Below are 22,201 nucleotides of genomic sequence, written 5' to 3' on the forward strand. Positions count from 1 at the left end.
CCCTCTCCCCATCTTTATACCCCCACCAGCTATTCCATAAAGAGTTCCTCTGAAACTGGCAGGAAAACTTGGAACAGTTATCAAAAACAAATCCAAATCACTCTTGAGCACCACAAGTGAAAAACATATTCTGATTCTGCAATCAAGGACACTCATCATTTGCAGCTAATTTTAATACCAAGCACCTCTAATGATTAATGAATTCAATGATGTTTCGTTGAAAACATGGAAATGCCTCATCCTGTTGCACATGAGATAAAATGAAGATTAGTATCCCCAACATTTAAATGACTGTCACCACCTACAGCAATACACTATTTGTGCTAGTTTCTCAATTATTGTGAAGCTACCACCATCACGATCCTGGGAGTTTGTGCTTCAGAATTGATTATCAACTGTCTGGGAAGGTGATTTCTTATAAATTTATTTTCTCATACTAGAAAAAAGTCACTCGATGAAGTGGAGATAGCAACCATTTTCTCCCCATCCAATGCCCCTTCTAGAAGCACCTCCCTCCCCACAGCATTGGCTAGCCTCTGCATACTGCATGGTCTTGCCCCTCCTCCCAAATCTGGCTGAGGGACTCAACCGGAAAGGTATCATAGGCAGGTGCAGTCTATCATTTTCACTCTCTAGAGAATTTGTGCCAGGGCAACAGTGGTGGATACTTGAACTATGAGGTTAAAACTGAGCTTGTGGCACATATTTTCTTAGAACACAAAAAAAGCAGTGCAAGATACTTACATTAAAAGGCAGAGAAATGGAGTCAAGGCACAAAATGAAGCAAAGAGCAAGTTTAACAAGGGTCCAGAAAGATGATGCAGGAAAACTATTCTCTAATTTTCCAGTTCCCAGATCTCCTTTCTCTCTCCCTCTCAGTCATGAAGCCTGACTGAACTTCTTGCCTTTTGATAACCTTGATTCTTTCTGACATATCCTACTTTTCCCCGCTACAAAAACAGCTCGAAAGGGTTACTGTTCCTTACAACCAAATGATTTTTGTTTAATGATTTCTGATACATTGAAAGGTAAGCATTGATCTAAAAATAAAAAATAAATAAACAAGCTTAGTCGAAGCAAAGTGGAGAATGTGGCATGTATTTGAGGAATATTTATTATGTGTCTATGTCAGACACTGGTGACTCTCTCCCCAGGGTTTACTTTCTCTCTGTTCTTTAACATCAGTCCTGTTGGAGGTATCAACATGCCCAGCTACAAACTACACGTCCCACCTTCTTTTGCACATAAAATTAGCCAGGTGACACAACTGTAGCTAATGGGTGTTCCACACTGGTCCCCAGAGTCTCCCAGTGGAATTACGCTGCAGTTGCCAATAAGAATAATGTTTTAAATAATACACTCCATTTCCTTACTTGCATTCTGTCTTACTTTTCTAACCCCTTACCAGTGTTTCCTGGGACTACCTCCTAATCTTTACCTAAGTTAGTTTTGGGGAAATTCTAAGACAGGAGTTAATTTCCATGAGGCCAGTCTTGACTAATGGGGGATAAAAAGCAAAAGTTTACTGTTTTACCCTTTCGTTCCTAAGGTAGGTAGTTCTAAGATACATTGCATGAGGCTACTCAGAAGCCCTCTGAGTTTTAGCAACATTCTCCAGGAGGATGACCAACTTCATAATGTACCCTTATATTGGTACTCCTTCTCCATCCCCATTTTACTTCCCTGGTTCCCCATTTCTGCTCCCTGGGCTCATTTTCCAGTAAACTATCCTCATAGAAGCTTCTTTTGACTCAAGTTGTGCTCTCAAGAGAACCCAAACTAAGACACTGCATAACTAGGTCACTTGGGCCATATCTAAAATTCCATACCTAAAAGGTTGTGGCGGGAAGAGGCAAGACATACGTGGAATTGCACATTCCCAGGTGTTGTACATAAGGCTGCCACCACAATCGTGATGCATCTGTACCACTGTTGCTCTCTTAATCTGATTACCATTCCTCTTAAATGTACATTTACATGCTAATGATACTGCTCATATGGCCACTGCCAACATATTACCATGGTGCCCTGCTAATCATAGACTAAATGTTTCGATGTAATTTCTTGATAACTAAACCTTGAAGAAACTGTGTAATTTCTCCATATCACATAACATTGAACAATCTTTGCAGATCTTAGTCTGCTTCCCAAATAAAATGCATATCTTCATTAAAAAATAAAAGTTATTATGAGATATTCTTATGCTAACAAATTAGTGCAAACTTTAACAACTGTCATCTTGCTTAATATCAGGGGCAAATAGTAAAGGTTATTAGTTGATTTTATCTTTTTATTTCAATGTATAAAATTAATGTAAAACTATATAAAATTTATAAATAGATAGAATAATAAAACACATGAAAAGCATAAACTAAAGAACTCGTAATGTTTGGAAAATTCACCATCTAATAAATTTCTGGAAAGTGACTTTAAAACTCTCTGACACCAACGGTGTAATGTGTGTTGAAAAAATGTAAAAATGAATATTTTAAAGAACAGAGCCACTTCATAATGAATATATTCTACCAGCTAGTAGCCAGTCCCTATCTGAGTCTTTAGCTGAAGTTTAGCATATTACCATTGCAAACCAGATAGATAGGCTAATTCTCTGCACCTGTGTGGTCCAATACAGTAACCACTACTTAAATTAAAATAAATTAACAATAAGTAAAATAAAAAAATCAGTTCTTCGATTTCAAGCGCCCAATAGACAAATGTGACTAGTGACTACTGTGTTGGACAGTAAAGATGTAGAACATTTCTATTATTACAAAATGTTCTGTTGGACTGTCCTACTCTAGATAAATATTCATAATCCTCCCCATTAGGATTCATTTATTCATTGATTCTTCAAACTACAAACAATTAAATTACACTTTTTATGAACAGAGTTCTTTGAGGTTACAATGACTGACTGAGAAATTCAGTTCTTCTCAATGCATTACATGGTACCAGAGCTGATTGTTAACTTACTCTTCATTGTTAATACCAGTCATCACCTCTATTCCCATTATGGTTTTGGCCCAAAAAGACATAGTCCCTATATTTTTATACTTCCTAGATACCTGGTGAAAAAAAATTATTACCTGAAAGAAAGCAAAAGAGACCTTTGGACTAACTAATTTCATCACTTCAAAATCCAAGCAAAGGTGAATTTATGAACGCCAAAGTTCTCATTCATCCATCAACAAATGGCTCCTCAGAACTTCCTGTGCAAGAAGAACTGAGCAAGGTCCTCGGGGTACAGACACGAAGCCCCTGATGGGGCTCCAGGAAACTGTGGAGTAATGGGAACAAGCTAGAGACTGAGTACTTATTAAGAATTCAACCATGCTTTGGTTATACTGCAAAGGATAAACCTTGCAACGTTTGAAAAATGGAAGACATTTCCAACATTAAAATCTCCCAAGACTCACGCCAAAATTCTTATTTCTGTTTTCTGAAGAAAACTGGAAATATATGAACACATTGGGCCTATGCTCCTGCTCAGCAACAATTGGCTAGAGCAGAAACAGCTGCTCTTGTAAGCAGAAGTTCATATTCTAGTGTGCAAACACCTCTTGAAGAGCTTTCCTTCCCTTACAACAGGTAGGTTAAGCACACAGGATCTTTTTGAAGCATGGAAGAGCTAAGCTCAAATCTCAGCTCTTCGATGATCAACTCTACACAGTTAAACATTACTGATTTTTCTAAGCATTGGATTCCTTGTCCAAGAGGGGGAAAATAGCCTTCAATCAAGATTACTCAACCCTACAAGACTATCATTTATATGATGACAGATAAAGAGCTTCCCAGACAAGAAAAAGCTAAAGGAGTTCATCGAAATTAAAACAGTATTACAGGAAATGTTAAAGAGATTGCTTTAAGAAGAAGAAGGGAAAGACGGAAGAAGAGAACAAAGAAGGAGGAGGAGGAGGAGAAAGAGGAGGAGATGACCAAAAATATAAATAATAAAATGTCGATAACTACATATCTATCAATAATTACTTTAAATGTAAATAGAGTAAATGATCCAATCAAAAGACATAAGGTGACTGAATGGATAAGTACAAAAGACCTTTATATATGCTGCCTACAAGGGACTCACTTCACATCAAGACACATAGAGACTAAAAGTAAAGGGATGGAAAAAGATGTTTCATGCAAATGGAAACAAACAAACAATAAAACTGGGGGTAGCAATACTTATATCAGACAAAACAGACTTTAAAGCAAAGACTCTAACAAGAGACAAAGAAGAACTGAACAATTCCACGTCTGGGTATTTATCCAAAGAAACACAAAATACTAATTCAAAAAGACATATGCACCCCCAGTTCATTGAAGCAACTGAAATCTCTATTGATAGATGAATGGATAAAGATGGAGTGGTACATACATACAATGAAATATTACTCAGTCATAAAAAAAAAGAGTGAAATCTTACCATTTGCAACAACATGGATGGACCTAGAAGGTATAATGTTAAGAGAAAGACAAATATCATATGATTTCACTTAATGTGGAATCTAAAAAACAAAATAAATGAATTAAAAAAAAAAAACCCTCATAGATACAGAGAACAAACTGATGGTTGCCGTATAGAAGTGGGGTTGGGGGAATGAGTAAAAGGGAAGAAGGGATTAAGATGTGCAAATTGCCAGTTATAAAACACTCACAGAGATTTAAAATACAGCATAAGGAATATAGTCAATAATATTGTAATAGCTATGGTATCAGGTGGATACTACACTTATTGGGGTGATCACTTGGTAAGTTACATAAATGTCTAATCATGATGTTGTATAACTGAAACTAATATAATATGTCAACTGTAATTAATTATTTTTAATCTTTAAAAAACTAAATAGAGGAGAAAATAATGATGCATACATTTAAAGGGAATTGTTAGAATTAAATGGCATAACATATAGAAAGCACTTAGCACAGGGCCTGGAGCTCAGTAAGTACACAATGAATATTCACAGCTATAACTTTAATTCACAGAGAGGCCACAGTGACCCCCAAAAGCCATATTTGAGAGAGAGAGGCACAGTGCATCTCTAATGTTATCTTTGTTTATAGCAAATGTGGTCAGGAGTGTGATCCAAGAAAGAGAGGAAATGCCCTGGGCATTAGGCAGCTGCCGAATTTATTTAATTAGTAGGATGTTCTACAGTCATGAGCCACATATGCCCCAGGATTCTTGAGATGGTGCAATAACACTCTATCCACTTTTTCTTTCCATCAAAATAATTGCTAAAGTTCCAAGTGTCTCAAACCTGAAGTAAGTATAATATAAATTTGTATAAATGCGTCACTACATACATATATACAAGATTCCCATTTCTGAAAGGTACTGAATATAGACAACATTTATGAGTATTTATGAGACAACATTTAAAATGAAACAATGTTACATAGGATAAATAACTTTTATATACAATAATAACATAAAATGCAAATAATGATAAATTAATATTATAAAATTATTTATACTATAAAATATTTATAATTATCTTTGTTATTAGTAATTAGTAATTATATTACTTTGGCTATAGTAACTATTTTTGGTATTCTGAAAATTACATAAATCTATTCTTATATAATGATTCGGAGAAAGGGAGACTAAGTTTTTCCCTCTCTACCCAAGTTTAAGTAGAGCAATCTAAATAATTTCCAAACGGTGGAGGAGTACAATGACCTAGAAAGATTAAGGCAGCAGCTTATGTAAAAGTCCACGTGAACAGTGCCATGAATTTGGCAGCCTCAGCTATTGTTTTATAAATCCATTCTGTTCATTAAAATATTTCCAAATGAAAATAAAAACAAACAATTTTATGGGGAAGAAAATTGTAATCTCATTGCAAGGTTAAGGAAGTATAAATTCAATCAAAATTTAATTTTCAGGTATGAAATTGGGAAAACATTTAACTGATAACACCCACATTGGTACCTTCTCATTGGAGGGCAATTTGGCAACTGTTTAAAATACCCTAAAAATGTATAACTGGCATCTAGAAACTAAGTAAATAATACTATAGGTACAGTAACCATTTATCTTTAAGGAGAGACTGTATTCAGCTTTTAAAAATAATATAGCAACTTAAATTAGAGGTGAGTTAAATAATTTTCAAGACAAGAATACAGTGCAAAAACATATAGCTATCAAAATTATGGAGGAAGATTTTTATCTAGTGGCATGGAAAGAAAACCTCAATACATGAGGGAGAATAAAACAGGTGACAAAATAATGCGTAAGAATCCATTTGTTTTGGATTGAATTGTGTTCCCCCAAGATTTGTATGTTCTAGTCCATACTCCTAGTACCTCAGAATGCGACTTTATCTGAGAACAGGGTCTTTGCCAATGTAATTAGTTGAGATGAAGTTATACTGCATTTGGGTGGGCCATAATCTTATATGCCGAGTGTCATATAAAAAGGGGAAAATTTGGACACAATTACACACAGAGAAAGAACACCACGTGAAGACAGAAACAGAAATCAAGGTGCTGCATCATCTACAAACTAAAGAACACTGAAGATTGCTAGCAAACCACTAGAAGGTTGGAGAGAGACATGGAACAGATTCCCTTCCATGGCCCCCAGAAGAAATCAACCCTGCCCACACCTTGATCTCCAACTTCTAGCCTCCAGAAGTGTGAGACAATAAATTTCTGTTGTTTAAGATATACTCTTTGCTGTACTTATTTATGGTAATTCCAGCAATCTAACATTTTTTTTTTTTTTAGTAAGGAAGATACATGAACAAAAAAATCTGAAAGTATTTTTTCGAAATATTAACCCTAGTTATTTCTCAGTAGAAAGATATTGGGTAATTTCTATTTAAATTTGGCTTATATTTTTGTAATTTTAAACTAATATGATATTACTTATGCACAAAATGGATCTAGACAGCATGCCAAAAAATTCACCCCCAAACTCAAGTATACTTAGTATATTTAGATCATGGCAGGAATGGGAGAGGTAGGGGGGCCAGAGAGACATGGCTTGAAATCTCTCTTGTCACTTATCAGTTCTGTAACTTCAGGCAAGCAAATCTTATAAGGTCATTGTAAGGAATGAATGGAGTATATAATGTAGATAGCACTAACACAGGACAGCCTGGCACACAGCAAGAGCTAATTAATTTACAACCATTATAATGAACTCCCCCTATTTATGGAGTCTATGTTATCCCTTTCAGAATACAGCTTCACAAATTCATGGTCACCTTGCCAAAAACTGCATATAGCCTGGGGCTGCAACGTACCTGGAACACTGATCCAGTACTTGACATTCCAGTCTAATCATTCTTTCCTTGCCAGCCACACCTGTCAAATTTTACTGGCCCACTTGAATTCATTTGGGTTATGTAGACCTGCTTTTATGGTCTTTACAAAGAATGTGTGTGCACATGTGCCCATGTGTGCATGTGCATGCGCGCGCGTTTGTGTGTGTGTGTGTGTGTGTGTGTGTGTGTGTGAGAGAGAGAGAGAGAGAGAGAGAGAGAGAGAGAGAGAGAGAGAGAATCAACTGTCACCTAGGAATATCTAGAAAAACAAAAGACTCTTGTGATTTTTTCCAATTTATTATTTCCACATAATGATAATAAAATACATTTGGGGAGAAAGAAGGAAAAGAAAGACTCATGCATTGAATGCTTGCTATGTGCCATTACTCTTTGCAAATGTTATGTCACTTAATGAACATAATAATATTTCTGCCTGCTAGTTATAATTATTTCCACTCTTATAAATATGAAAGGCTCGAGGAGGTTAACTAAGGTGTCCACGATCACATAGCTTGTCAGTGGTGGAGCTGGCAGTCAAACCCAAGTATTCTTTCTGTTACCAAATGAGGGAAATATGACAAAAAAAATCCAGACACTAAAAAGTAAACCGAAAGCATCCAGCAATTTAAATTAATAAAAACGAGAGAAAATACAACATTTATATTTCAAATTTACATACTATTGCTGGTAAACATAGCCTTTTCCCCCAGAATAGCTAGAGTTTAATGCCACTTACAAGTTCATACATATATTTTTTTTGTTTTTAAACAATGAAGCTCATGTCTTTTAAAATAAATTTCAATGACGTATGTAATGATCATGCTTTGCTTTCAGCTGCTTCATAAATGGAATCTGTGATGTGACTCTGAAAACAAAATTTCTTATATAAACTCCAGGAGATGATTATGAAAGATGAAAACATGCCTTCTCCCTTTCCTCAAACAACCGCAGCTGTAGATAAACACTGAAGGTAACATCAGGCATTGCTCTAATAGGATAGATTCTCCAGATACAGGAGCTTTCATTTTCTAGACTTAGGAACAGTCATTTATTGAACCCTCTGATGAGAACTTTCATACACATTGGCTCATACACCTTTTAATTCTACTCTTTTGTGTTATAGCTGTCTGTTATCCCCGCCTCCCAATCTTATAGTTCAAGAAGATGAGCGGCAGGGAGATAAAAGCATTTGTTCAAAGTTTTTCAGTCATTAATTAACATATGTCATTTAAATATACCTTCAGTGTAGGTAAAATCCCTGAAGAACTCAAGGCTCAGTGACATGGATTTGTCCTTGAACACACCCAAGGTCTATGATCAAACCCAAGCTTGTGACTCTAAAAGCCAGCTATTCTAAATCACAATCATAATTGCTACTCATCAAGCTACCCCCTTTTCTAGCTCTCCAGGATCTTCATTCTTCACTCAGACTACGAGTTTGCTTTTAGTAATTTTCTGGCATCTGGTAAAAGATCGAACCTTTTTACCTCCTCAAGTCTTCTGGATCTCAGCTGCAGGTAATAACAAATATAAGGTGCCAGCAAAGCCACCAGGTGAATTAAGGGCATGAAGGCACTGTCAGGTAGTCTCATGGTAGACCTGATAGATGTGTGAACACTTCTTATTAAAGCTATAGGGGATATGTTTTCTTACTTGGCATGCAGATCTTTCAAAATAACAAATCTAATGAATGAATATCCTGTTTCCTCTCTCTCTCTCTCTCTCTCTCTCTCTCTCTCTCTCTCTCTCTCTCTCTCTCTACACACACACACACACACGTGCGCGCACACACACACACACACGCACACGCACACACACATAATGGGCAGATTAATTTACCAGCCATCCAAAAGAAATTTAAGTGTTCTTATTCTCGCTAAATATCCAGACCTTTTCTGAATTCTACAGAACTCTTTATAGACATGTTTTAACAACATATTCCTAAACATGAATTTCTTTATACAATGGATCAGTGAATAAAGATTTTGTTAGAAAAGATACACAAGATCACTAAAATTTTCTCAGGGAATAGGAGTGTTTCTGAGAAGTAAAAAGGTCCTGGAGAAGGTATGAACATCCCTAGTCATTATTGGGGCATTTAAATTTTGCTTTGTGCTCTGACAGCATGAGATAGTAGAAAGGAACCTAAATAAAGAATGAGAAGACATGAGTTTAAGAAGAAATTACTTATATTGCTCCAATTTTTTTCATTGGAAAAGTCATTTAAGTTCAAGACGTAGGGGTAAAAAGTGATCACTATTAATGGAAGGTGACATAGAAAAATGATTGAGATCAAGTAGTCTGGTATTCAATTGCCTAGGTTCAAATCCTGACTCTATCACATATGAGCATACTAGGCAAGTTGCTTGACCTCTCCAGGCTTCAGTTTCCTCATCTGTAAAAAGAGATTATTATTTGGTCCTTCAAAGATAATTTGGAGATTAAGTGAAATAATATATGTATAGAATCTAGTAAAGTGTTTGTCTTTATATATGTGCTAATATTACTTGTATATCTTATGATCATTTCACAATCAACATTCTTGCAATGGAGAGTTAATGATTGAAACAAAAAAAATGATAGAGAAACAGTGTATTGAGTAAACTTTATGTTTATATGGTGCTACAAATTGTAGGAATGCTTAATTTTATTTGTGGATATCATACCATCAACTTTAACAACCTCTTCCTTAGTTACAGTTAGGGAGCCTCAGTATGGACCAGACAGTATGCTAGGCATTTTACAGGCTCTATTTTACTTAACCCTCACAGCCATCAAAAGACATGACTCTTCTGATCTTCATTTGATAGCTATGGACCTAAGGATCAGCACAACTATGCAATCTGCTCAGTGCCCCATAGCTAGAAAGAAAAACCAGGATTCCAGCAAGGGACCCATTCATGTTTTTCTATTTTCTACCAAATTAATAAGCACAAGCAATTAATTAATGTACCAAGATGAAGTGCATGTGGGTTTTGGGAAATACATTTTCCTTCATAAATGGGCTGTCTCCTCAGTAGGCAAAGCACCACCATTCCTTTCAGGGAGAGGTTTTTCAAATGATGAGAAAAATAGTACAAGCTGGTAGAGCCCGGTATACTAAAAAGCCCAAGGTGCATCATCAGTGTGAATCCATCAATAATCCTTCTCCTGAGAGAATTCCAGGAATGCTGTTCCCCAGATCTCAAAGACGCAACATTTTCTTTTTGAGAAAAGTACTAGTGCTATCTTAATATGGGAAGTGGTGGTAAAAAAATAAATTTATTCTTCCACCGGACATGGAAACCTCTCCCTGAGCCTACTGTGCCCACTACATGAAGAACTGTCCCTCCCACTTCTGTATATAAAAGACGAGTCTGGAAGTGGGGGGTGGGGGGAATGTTTTGAATTGCATGATGCTTTTTATTCAGATCACAAGTGACAGGACCAGCAGTGGGCATTTGTTCCATGGGTAGCCAATCCATAGCCTGATACGGCCTGGGGCTGAAAGTAGTGTCCAAACTGAAAAAATTACTAGCTGAGCCAATCAGATGTCTTCTCATAGGTCATTAGATAAGAATCACAGAAAGAATGTGCCAAACGAGAAGCAGAAAGGAGACAAACAAGAGGGCAAGCAGAATAGTCGCCAAGACACAGCACTGGCAGCGCTCTCTTGCTGTTGCTACTCATTGCCTTGAAGCCAAGATATGAGGCGTGGGCCTCTTGTGATCCTCACACTTTTATTTCTGTAAGAGTTCTCCTCTCTTATTGTGCAGTGAGTATTCCTACAAGTGCCCTTATTCTTTGATGATGGAGTCAGCCTGTGTGAGCCATTCTCCTCTACAACCAAGAGTAACCGCTAAACAATTGCTTCTATGGAAGTCATAATTCCACTTCATAATGGAAATTATGAAAGGGAATTTACACAACATCTAATGTGTTCTCAAAGATTTATGTTTTTCTTTATTCATTTTCTTTTCTCTCTCCTTACTTCCCTCACTCCTTCAATCATTTCTTTCCCTAAGAACCTACCTCCTGGGTGTTTTGGTGGGATTTGTGAATGTACCTAGAGTGGTACAGTTACATAGTTAGAATGTTCTTATAAACAACACAATCAAGATCTTTGCCTTCGCTAAGGGTTTAGTCTGGTTGAGAAGCTAAAATGTAAACAAGTCATTCAAGAGAATGCTCTGGGAGCCATCAGGAGGCTGACTTCATATACTGGCACCTCCCTACTCAGAGCTGTCCTTTCAAAGAAGTGACATCTGAGCTGACACCTGAAGGCACAGGAGGAATTTGCCAGTTTAAAAGAGGTGGATGAAAAGAGAGAGGAAGAGTGTTCTAAGCAGAGAAAGTAGCCTGTGTGAAAGTCTATCAGAGCAGCAACAAACCACCACTAACCACCCCACCCCCACACACCGACACTGAAAAAATGTGCAATGTGTACAAAGTAAGAAATTGGTTTTGTGTACAAGAGGTAGAAGGGGTGAGGATGAACCTCCCAAATTTTCATGATGTGTCGGTTTCAACTGGAAGCATTATTCCAGGTGCCAACAAGACCGAAGAGATTGGGGCAGAGGCTAGAAGGCTGACTGTGGTTAGGAAGCACTCAACCCTCAGTGAGTAGAAATCAGGCGCTTATACTTCAAGACTCACCCTACTCTCTGGGGCAATTATCTTATGGTGTTCACAGTCACTTAGATGGGAAAAAGGTATTTATCAAAGCCTTTGGATCATGATTATAGTGATCACAGCTATCTTTACTTTTGGAGGGTGCTTAATAGTTTACAAAGTGTTTCACATGCCTGATCTCACTTAAAATTTCACATTATGGGAAGTTAGGCAAAAAGTATTGTCCCCAATGTTCATGTGAGGAAACTGAAGTTCTCAAAGGAAGGCTAAGATAATAGAGTGAACAAGAATCATTACAAATACAGCCAAGGTGAAATACATGCTTGTTGAAGACGAAGACTCAAAGGCAGGTAATGGGATCTGTATACACATTCCTTAGAGACTTTCTAGTTCGTTGGTTTTTTTTCTATGAACACATGATTAGTTTTCTTACCGGACCTGGGAAAGGTGTGAATCCTTAGAAATAGAGAACAAGGGATGATGCACCTACTTGAGCATGAGTCCAGGATTCTTTCCTTATTGCTCTCTGAGAGACTCTCAAACATCAGGTGTATCTGGAATTCAGGGTATGGCCGACCCTATGAAGATGTCATCTGGAGAATTAGGTTGGGTACACCGTAACTCTTTCCAGCATAAGCAATGTCTATAGATTATGATTTGAGAAAGATCAGGAAAACCTCTCCCTACAACTCAAGAAAATATTCCCAAGAACCAAAGTCCTGCTATTCTTCCATTAGAACTTTTCCTTTAGGCCAATACTGGCCTCTCTGGAATGCAAACATTCCAAGCAGAAAGTCTCTAGAGTCATTCATGCTATGATAAAAAAAATAACCATGGCAGCATTGTTTAGAGGTACAGGGGCTCAAAAGAAGTACTTGCAAGAGTGAATACAGATTTTCTACTTCAAAGTTTTGCCAATATTCTAACTTGCAGCTAAAGTTAGCCATAATGCTCTAAATTACCCAATGATGGATTTCTACTTTCTCCTTTTCCATCATCACTAGAACCACCTGAATCATCATCATCATCATTGACATCATCATAACTGTCATCATCATCATCATCATCACAGTCATCATCATCATCATCATCATCATCACCTTGAGCACTTATTATAGCCCAGGCACTGTGCAAGGTTGTTTACTTGGATTAAAATATTTAATTATTTACACCAACATTTTGAATTAGAATCTATTATCGGTCCCATTTTATAGATGAGAAAAATGAAAACTAGTGAAATTAAATAACTTGCCCAAGGTCACCAAGCTAGTGACAAATAAAATATTGGGATTAAAATCCCTAAGAAATATTTTTCTCTCTCTTTTTTTCTATGCTTGTAGGGCCAAACAAACTCAGAAGAGCATTAAGTGATAAATCTATTAGAACATTGGGAAGTTACTCTTTTATGAAAAGTGCATTTTTTAATTCATATTCCAATTGCACATGATTTTTATCACTAATTGTGTAGTTAGAAAATTAATTAAATCTACATTAATGTAGCTTTGAAATTACATTAGCAGATTGCTGCTCACAATTTAAATAAGTTATTAATTAGAATTCTCTTTCTTGTTCATGTTTGGGGAAAAAAAAGTCTGACTCATGCACACAGATTTTTTTTTTTAAGAAAATAGAAAGAAAAATACCAGAAAATGAGATTAAATTATTGGTTTTATAATCAGTCTTTTTATACATATTTGATATGAAAAGAGACTGATTTTTTAATAAGAACCTACTCTGCCTTGGTTAATTAATAACCAACAGAAAATAAAACAATATAATTGACAATTGATATCTGTTGAGCTCATCTCTGAATAGAAACACTCCTTGACATTTCCAGAAAAGTTTCAAATATATTTCTTACTAGATGAAGTAAAAGCTGCATAATAGGATAGTATTTGCCTTTTAAAGTCTCTTTGAGAATTAGGAATAAGGTATAACAGGTGCTCGATACCTTGAAGAAAGCAGAAGAGTACAGCACCTAAGAAAATAAAGTTTAGAGTGAGACCGCTCAAATCTTGGCTTTGCCATTGCCAATAATCTTGTCCTTAATGAGTTAGTTAACATGCCTGAGTTTCATGGTTAAATGAGAATGTTAGAGTCACACAGATTCAACATGATAATATACAGAAAGCACTGAAATATAGTGTCTCATGTGAGCTTGCAAGGCAAGATACCTATTATTCTCTGATTGGGATTTAAAATGGTAACTATTTTTATTTATATTACTTATATTATATATACTATTAATATCAAGTAAGATGTATGATGTTTACTTGGAAACATAGCTCAGAATTTAGATTCATGAATGAAAATTATGTAAGCAGGTGCCTCCATTTAAATCAAGTACACTAATACATTATACATCAGACACTACATCTCTGGATTTGCTGGCCTTCTTTGGAAAGGCAGATGGAGATGTCAGGTCCAGGTATTGTAGCAGAAATGGTATAACAAAATTAGGGATGGATGTCAAGAATAAGAATGAGTCAAGAATAAGAATAAGAGGAATCAGGCAAGCTGACCCAGCAGTTAATTCTATAGCAACAGAATCTGGACCTTAGGCTTTGTGTAGGACGACTATGCCAACTAAGCACATATTTTGAAGAGTTGAAGTTTTTCCAATGCCGTAACATCTGTACCATGGGCCTAGATAATTTGAGGTCCCCCATATTCCATTGCACATAAATCCACAGGTACAGATTCAGAGCCTTGTAAATAGCAGAGAAAAGAATGTGTTAACAGAATTTTTTTAAAGGGGTGGTGGTAGGGAGAAACATAGACCAAAGTCTTATTGGTAAGTAACAAAATAAGAATCATCGGTGGAATGATCCATTTTTCAAATGATGCTTTAAGACATTTGCTGGACCTATTTTATCCTTAGAGAATATCAGAGTCAGTGCTGTGTCCTAAATTTTGGTTTTGACTCACAAGATAGTGAAAAGTCCCCTGATCTTATTTAAGTAGATATTAAGTATTTGGGAGTTTTGCCTCAAAGTCTTTGAAATTGGCTAAATCTTTTTCCTTAAGGCTTAACTTTTATGTTATTTAAACTTTAAATCTACCGTATCCATGAGCCCTTCCTAAGCTAAGAACTCACAAATAAAGTGCATTTCCCCCTAAGGCTATAAATCCAAAGTGGAGGATGCAATACCACTTCATGTAGTCATTCCATAGGAAATCATTTAAAATATGGATTATTTTTAAGAATTACTCATGTGTGGAACTGTGGAGAAGTTTCATGCCTATGATTCTTCAAGCATACAACAGCCTTCCTTCACTATTTTCTCTCCTCACTGCACCTCGAATTATACCCTTCAGAAAAAAATCAATTCTGATAACTCAGTGGTATATATCTATACTTTACACTCATATAAATCACACACACACACACACACACACACACACACACCTATTTTCTTCTTTTTTTAAAGAATACCTTCCTTCCCCCCCACCCCCCCCCCCTCGCCCCCCGAGACCATTTCTTCAGTCCTTAAGGACTTAGCTCTTTACATGGGCTTTGGCAGAGGTCCTGGGGCAGCACTAGCAGGTCTAAACGCGGGTGTGGCTGTTCCGTGGTTCCTGCTTGAGGAGAGTGATTCCCGATCCCCACGCTGTGAATGGCACATCTCACACAGTAATGTAATTTCACATACAGCTTGGGAAGCACATAGGCCTTGAAGACGCTAGCTTCAGAAATGCTCCTAACAGCTATGCTCCTATTGCGTTGCGAATGACAAACTTTTTTTTTTCTTGATTGAAGAAGTTATTTATTAATTCATTTAAAAATAAAAATAACATACTCATTATATTAACAAAATAATACGTATGAAATTTAAAAATATACATTTTCCCAAACTAACAAAATTGTGAGAATAAGTTGTCCGAAAAGAATTGGGAGTTAAAATGTAGTGTGGTAGGATTGGTGGATGGTACTGAGGCAGTCTTGGGTAGTAACAGGACCCAGAAATAGGCCCTTCGTGCTAAAAGTCTTGATAGTTAACTTTCACAAAAGGGCATAAAGGGGAGCAGAATTTGCATGCCCTGCCTCCCAAAATGTGCCTCTTCAACATAAGGTTTATTTTGGGCTGGCTATTTTGAGAAGCTGCAGACACAGAAATTATGAAAATCCAGAGGTTACCCCTTTATAAGGGACATTTATATTTATAAGAGAAATCTGCATTTGTAAAGGTGTCTTCCTCTCTGTACCAGGCAGAGGGTGACTAATTCTCTAGAAACTTATCAATGGAGAAGTCAATAACCTAAATCTGTATAACGACTTTACACTTTGTTTCTGTGCCTCCTCCCTTCCATAATCTCTCATAACTGGCTCCCCTACCACCCTCAATCTTATTTTATATTTTGTTAGAGATGACATTTAAGGTGATGGCTTGGGTAATTGGGGAGAGCTAGTTTTCCTGAGAATCTCCAATGTATACAGGAAGTATGCATGTTATTAAACTTTTGTTGGTTTTTCTCTGTTTATCTGTGTTTATTATAGGAGATCTCAGCCAAGAACCTAGAAAGTTAGAGAAATATTATTTTTCCTCCCCTACAGGCATAAAACGAAACCTCAGAGTCATCAAGAAGTTCAAATGACGAACTTCTCAATGGCCTTGTCCTTGGGCATGCACTGGGTGCAGTTGGGCATGAATAGGCCGCACGTGGCCACAGCCCCTTTTGGCACAACCATTATTCCTCCTTTTCTTGGTCATCTTGGAAGCGAGGACCCAAGACTTCTTTTTTTATTTTTACAAAAATGAAATAGTATTGACTCTATTCATTACTTTGAAATTTCATTGAATAAATTTTCCACATGTTGATTAAAAGAATAAAAATCACTTTTTTTCCATTTAAAAATATTTATCAAATACTAAGAATGGAACTCAACTTTTCTCACTTCATTTTATCATATATATTGACCTCCAGGTCAATGATATTAATTTAACTCATTCTTTTTAATGGAAGTATAATAGTTCACAGCATGTTTGACTCATACTTTAATGATTGTCTATTAATGGATTAATTATTTCCAGTTCTTTCCTCTACAAATGATGTTGCGGTAAAATCCCTGAACATATATCTTTACATACACTTTTTTTTTTTTTTTACTTTAAAGCTGGAACAAAATTTTTCTTTTAGAGAGAATAATCTTTAAGAAAATATGCTAAGGATTCTGTGCAAAGGGGAAGTCCTGTTAGAGAGGGCTGGCATGTCACAGGGGAGCTATAGGACACCGTGAAGTTCTCTGGAGATGTGTAGCACACCAGAGCATCCTGGAGCAAGGAGTTGGGGAGGAAGAGGCACAAAAGTGGCCAGGGAGGAGCTGCCTGTAGTGAGGAGACCTCGCTATGAAACCCAAACTTCTCCATTTTTTGGTTAAAGTATGACACACACAGCAGCCTGGGAAGGGGTTGCAACTTAAAAAAAAGCAGCCAGGTGTCCAAAGGAGTCTCACCAAACAAGAAGTGGGAATGGTTGCAAATGACAAAACCAAATTGAGAATGCGAGAGGCACAGAGCACTGAAGCAGGTGGGGTTTCAGGGACCCTCAGCCTTCTGAGGATTTCCAAGGGAGCTTTGAGAAAATACATTTTTATTTCTGGAGCATAAATACTGAAAAACAAAAGGATTTTATTTAAAGACTTTAAATACTGCCAACTTTAAAGCTGCTCTATCACGCAACAGAAGAAACTGGGACATTTTCAGTGCTCCGTCAATATAAATTTACACCTTTTCGTTGATCACTTACTGTTCACCAAGCGCTGTGAAAGGCACTAGTGGAAATGCTTCCTGCCATCTAAGAGATAACTGTCAATCTCTCCTACAGAAAAGGTATCCCAGAGTGGCTCCTCATGCCACTGCATGCACATAAAACATATTTTCTTTCCCTCTTTCCACTACACTATATTAAACTTTTTCAGCAACAAACTTTCCATCTCTCTGCTTTCATGTCTTCATCTTAGTTTTTTTAAAAATGTTGATCAACTAACTTACTCATTTATAAGTTTTTTGTCCATTATTCATATCCTCTTCCACAAATGAGAGGCTAACAATTGACTTAAAATCTAAAGCCCTTCCTCCTTGGAGCCTTAGAGGCCTAGGAGAGAGAGAGGAAAGACTGTAAATATTTTAAATGTAATAATTTCTCCCATTCTCTCTCTCTTTCTCTCTCTCTCTCTCTCTCTCTCTGTCTCTCTCTCTCTCTCTCTCTCTCTCTCTCTCTCTCTCACACACACACACACACACACACACACACACACACACACCCCAAGGGGGGAAAAAAACTATAATGCACTATGATAAATTCACATGAATGAATGAATAAAGTGGAAGCCCAAAGAATGAGGTAAAGAATTCAATTTGAGATAGAGAAAAAGGAAAAGAGTAAATCTGATAGAAATTTCCACTGAGGAGGTGATATTTAAACTGAGGTTAAAAAACAAACTTTTTTCTAAGTTCAGAGTCTGAGAGCATTGCATACAGTATGAATAGAAATAACAAGAGCTTTAAGGTAAAAAGTGCTTTTGAATTTTAGAGGGAGCTTGGTGGTCCTGTACTTAAATATGCATAGGAATTATTCAGGGAACATGTTTAAAATTCAGATCCATGGGTACACATCTTCTCAATATTTTGATTAATGTCCAGAAATCCACATTTTAAACAAATTCATTCAGGTTTGCCAGTCTTTGAAATATATCAGTAGAGGCTGTGTGGTGAGGAGTGGCATGAAATAATGTTGCAACAGGATTGAAGAGAATACAAACTAATGTTTCAGGTAAGTGACATTTGTATCAGAAAAATTATGTCAGGTCTTTGAATTTTGTTTTGAGAGACAATGGCTTGGTAATGGAGCTATTATTTGAATTTAAAAACATTCTTTCACAGGGAATGTTTATTGAATGGCTGAACAACTGAATGTGTGCAGAATTCTGAGAAAGCCAACTGAAAGTTTCCTGGACCATGAGCAGTGTTTGATTTGTTTAACTTAGCTATAAGGAAAACAGTTTTAGAACAGCCATCTCTGAACTTCTAGTTCAAGCTTTCCAAATACAGTCTTGATGTATGTCAAATTGACATATTCATGCATTTCATGCAGGTCTGAAAACAAGGCAAATGTATCCTATAGATCATGTATGTAAATAGGTACCACAGTTGTAAAGCCAGACGCTGAGCTAGCCCTTGGAGCTAAGATCTGGGAGGACAGAACATGCTCTTACATAATTTCCCAGCTAGTCAGTGGTAGGGCCTGTGATTAATGCTATATGACGGGCTTTGAACTTTCTGTTCAGATAGGTTCGCTTGCCTTTCAGAGCTCCTAGCAAGAGAGAATGTGTGACCCGCAGATTTCACTCTGAATAACCATCATCCAAGCCAACAACACTAACATTGCTCCGTGAGTTTCTCTGTCTCATTCCTCTGTCAATAGACAAGTTGCCATAGGACCTTTGGAATGGTCGTGTTTTGTTTTAATGGGGAAAAAACCTAAGAGTAATATAACTTCCCAAAGCTCAGTCCTTGACAAAAGCTACACAGAGAAGTCTTGGGAGACCTTCTGGGAAAATCAGAAGAGTCCTCTAGGACTGACCAGAGTACATAGAAAGAAGGAGTCATACTTTCTAACCCACTATCTTTCGTATCCTCGCAGCTTCTCTGTCCCTGGAGCTCTTGCAGAGCAGTTGACCACAGCGCTTCCAGCAACCGAAGCAAGGCGAAGAGCTGTCCCCGTGCTGACCAATTTTTCGAGGTTGGCCAAGTCCTTCAGCTACTCAGCTCAGCCCAGTATCTCTCCTCTCAGGCTCTCACCCCCGCGAAAATCCAGGTGAGCAGCCAGAGCCCAGTAGCAGCCCCTCCATCTGCTGCTCCCCTCCCATCTCCATCTTCCGAGGAGGCTTCTTTCATCAGCCCCGGCGCGTTTGTCAGCGCTGAGGTGAGACGACACCTCGTCTAAGCGCCTGCAAAAAATTCATCCACACTCCCGCCTGCAAGCAGCGCCTCGATTCTGTCCTCGCCATCCTGGAATGGCACCTGGGAGTGGGGTAGATTGGAGTAGGGGGGTTGAACCCTCGGTTTTGAGCAGAACCGAGCAGACAGCACCCCCACTCCACCTCTCTTCACCTGATGGTTTGGCTTCCTGGGTGCCCATCTCTGCACACGTCTACTCACCAGTTCCAGCGCTCGCAGGAAGGCAAGGGGCTCCTTCAACACCCGGAAGGTGCCTGCTGAGGCCAGCTATGGACGAGCGAGACGAGAGAGAGAGAGAGAGAGAGAGAGAGAGAGAGAGAGAGAGAGGAAAAACGTGAGAGTGAGGAGTGGGCGGCTCCCGAGCCCCGGGGTCCCCAGAACCAGCCGCCCTGCCAGGTTCTGTCCTACCTGACTCACAGGGTCCATAGCTCGCCCTGCTCGGTCTTCTCCCACACCGGTTCCCTTTCAAATGAAGTTTGGAGAACAACGCAGTCTTTTCCTCAGGGCCAGAAGCCCCCTCTCGGGAAGAGCCGGAGGAGCGGGGCAGGGGCCAGCCAGGCGCGGGCAGAACCTGGGAGAGCGGGGTGCCCAGCGCTGGCTCTTCGCTCTGCGCTGCGCGAAGCCCGCGCGCCGGGAGCAGAGCCGAGCAGCGGAGGGCTGGGGAGCGAAGGGCTGGGGTGGGAGAGCGGCAGACGGCGCGGGGAGAGAGCCAGCCGCCCGAGGAGGGCTGCAATTGGCCAGCTGCGAGCTCGAGGGGAGGGCGAGGAGGTGGGCGAGGTAGAACCGCAGACATTGGTGCGGGCTCGGCCACGCGTACCCAGCGCCTCCAGGCTCCGGGGAAACTTTGGGGGCTGTTGGTTGGGGAACGCAGGCTGGCACCATCAGCAAGACTGCTCCCTGCCTGATGAAGGGGGTTTCAGGTAAGAGAAAGGCACTCACACCTTACATGCGGAGTTGTGTGAGTTCTGGTGACTTCCGAACACCAAAGGCAGACTGTCGACCTGTCTATTTCCCCAAGCCTACGTGGAATGTCCTCCCTGTGGTTAGGTAGTGTCTGATGCTGGGATACGGCAAAGAACAGGATGAACACTACCCCTTCCCCCAGGGAGAAGCAGAAGGTTAGGACACAAAAAGAGAGGGGCTGGGTGGAGGGGTGTACGGGGGAGCGGGAAACAAATTAATCTTGATTATGGGACAATGTGCCACGCAAGTAATCTTCACTGCCACTGTATATAGTCAATAGCAAGTTATGCTCATTTAAAAAGCAAAATACAGACAGGCTGAATTAGCCAAAGTAACACAGCTCATGAAACGCTAAATAGGGACTGGAATTCAAGGTCCTGTAAAACTCACGCCGTTTTTAGGATCTCTACTGAGATCCTTTGCCAAAGATACAACCGAAATGAAGCCCCTGAATTCATCATAAATAGGGCTGAGTTCCCCTCCAAAAGTCAGACTCTTTTTCCTCTTTTAGCCTCCTAACCTTGCGGACAATAATATATAACAACAACAAGACAATTGAGTTCTTTCTATGAGTCAGAATTTGTGCTAAGGGCTTATAAACACTACTTCATTAACTATTCACAAAACCCCTGTGGGTTAGTAGTACTATTATTCTCATTTGAGAGATGAAGACATGGAGGATCATGGAAGGGAAGAGGTCTGCCCAAGGTTGTAGGGACAGCAGATAATGAAATCGGAGCTGGATTCAAAAAGGAGTCAGGAAAAAAGAAAAAAGAAGTCAGAGGGAGAGCTCTTAGCCACTATGCCAGTGTAGCTGCTACTCCTTTTGGACTGGATTCCGTGTATGGAGTGGTCTCCCAGCAACACAGATAGCCCATCTGTTTACCACCAGTATTTGCCAAAAAGGTTTGGAGTTTGTGTGTGTTTGCATGTGAGGGGAGTGGTAACTAATATTTAGAAGTAGGGGAGAAAAATGTAAATGAATCATTTGGAGTCTGGGAAGAGGAAGCAATAGGCCAAAATTGGGTAACAGAGTGTACATGCCCCCTGCTAGCACATGGATTTTGTTAAAGGAAACTAGAAATTAATAGGTAAGAACTCCAAAGGGCTAGTTGCACCATCTGTAGTCAGCCAGTTTTATTTCTACTGCTCTTGCTACATGCAGATAGAGACTAAAACAATTAGAAACTGTTGTTTCAAAAAAAAGTCATTATGCAACTACAAGGGGAGAGGGAAAGAACCTACATTTTCAAGTAGTTAGTGGGTGCTCTGCAATTTATGTATATAATATTATATGTGAAGTAACTTAGCTTCTTCGAGACTCCAGTTTTGGTTTTTCATCTGGAAAATTGAGCCTTAGCTCCATATCTACCTTCACTGGTTATCATGAGG

The 22,201-nt window shown here is 38.6% G+C and overlaps 1 protein-coding gene across 1 annotated transcript in view; it reads right to left on the reverse strand.

Annotated features, from left to right (window-relative positions):
* The window catches only part of SYNPR (synaptoporin), a 285,066-nt gene extending 264,563 nt beyond the window's left edge, over nt 1-20,503 (reverse strand). The window contains exons 1-2 of the mRNA XM_016150173.2: nt 20,255-20,503; nt 20,048-20,113 (exon numbers count right to left, since the gene is read on the reverse strand). Of these exons, the coding sequence (XP_016005659.1) occupies nt 20,048-20,113; nt 20,255-20,272 (84 nt within the window). The 5' untranslated portion in view covers nt 20,273-20,503. The remainder of the gene's footprint in view (nt 1-20,047; nt 20,114-20,254) is intronic.
* Nucleotides 20,504-22,201: the final 1,698 nt, after the last annotated feature.

The sequence above is a fragment of the Rousettus aegyptiacus genome, unplaced genomic scaffold, assembly GCF_014176215.1.
Source record: "Rousettus aegyptiacus isolate mRouAeg1 unplaced genomic scaffold, mRouAeg1.p scaffold_m13_p_4, whole genome shotgun sequence".
Lineage (NCBI taxonomy): Eukaryota > Metazoa > Chordata > Mammalia > Chiroptera > Pteropodidae > Rousettus > Rousettus aegyptiacus.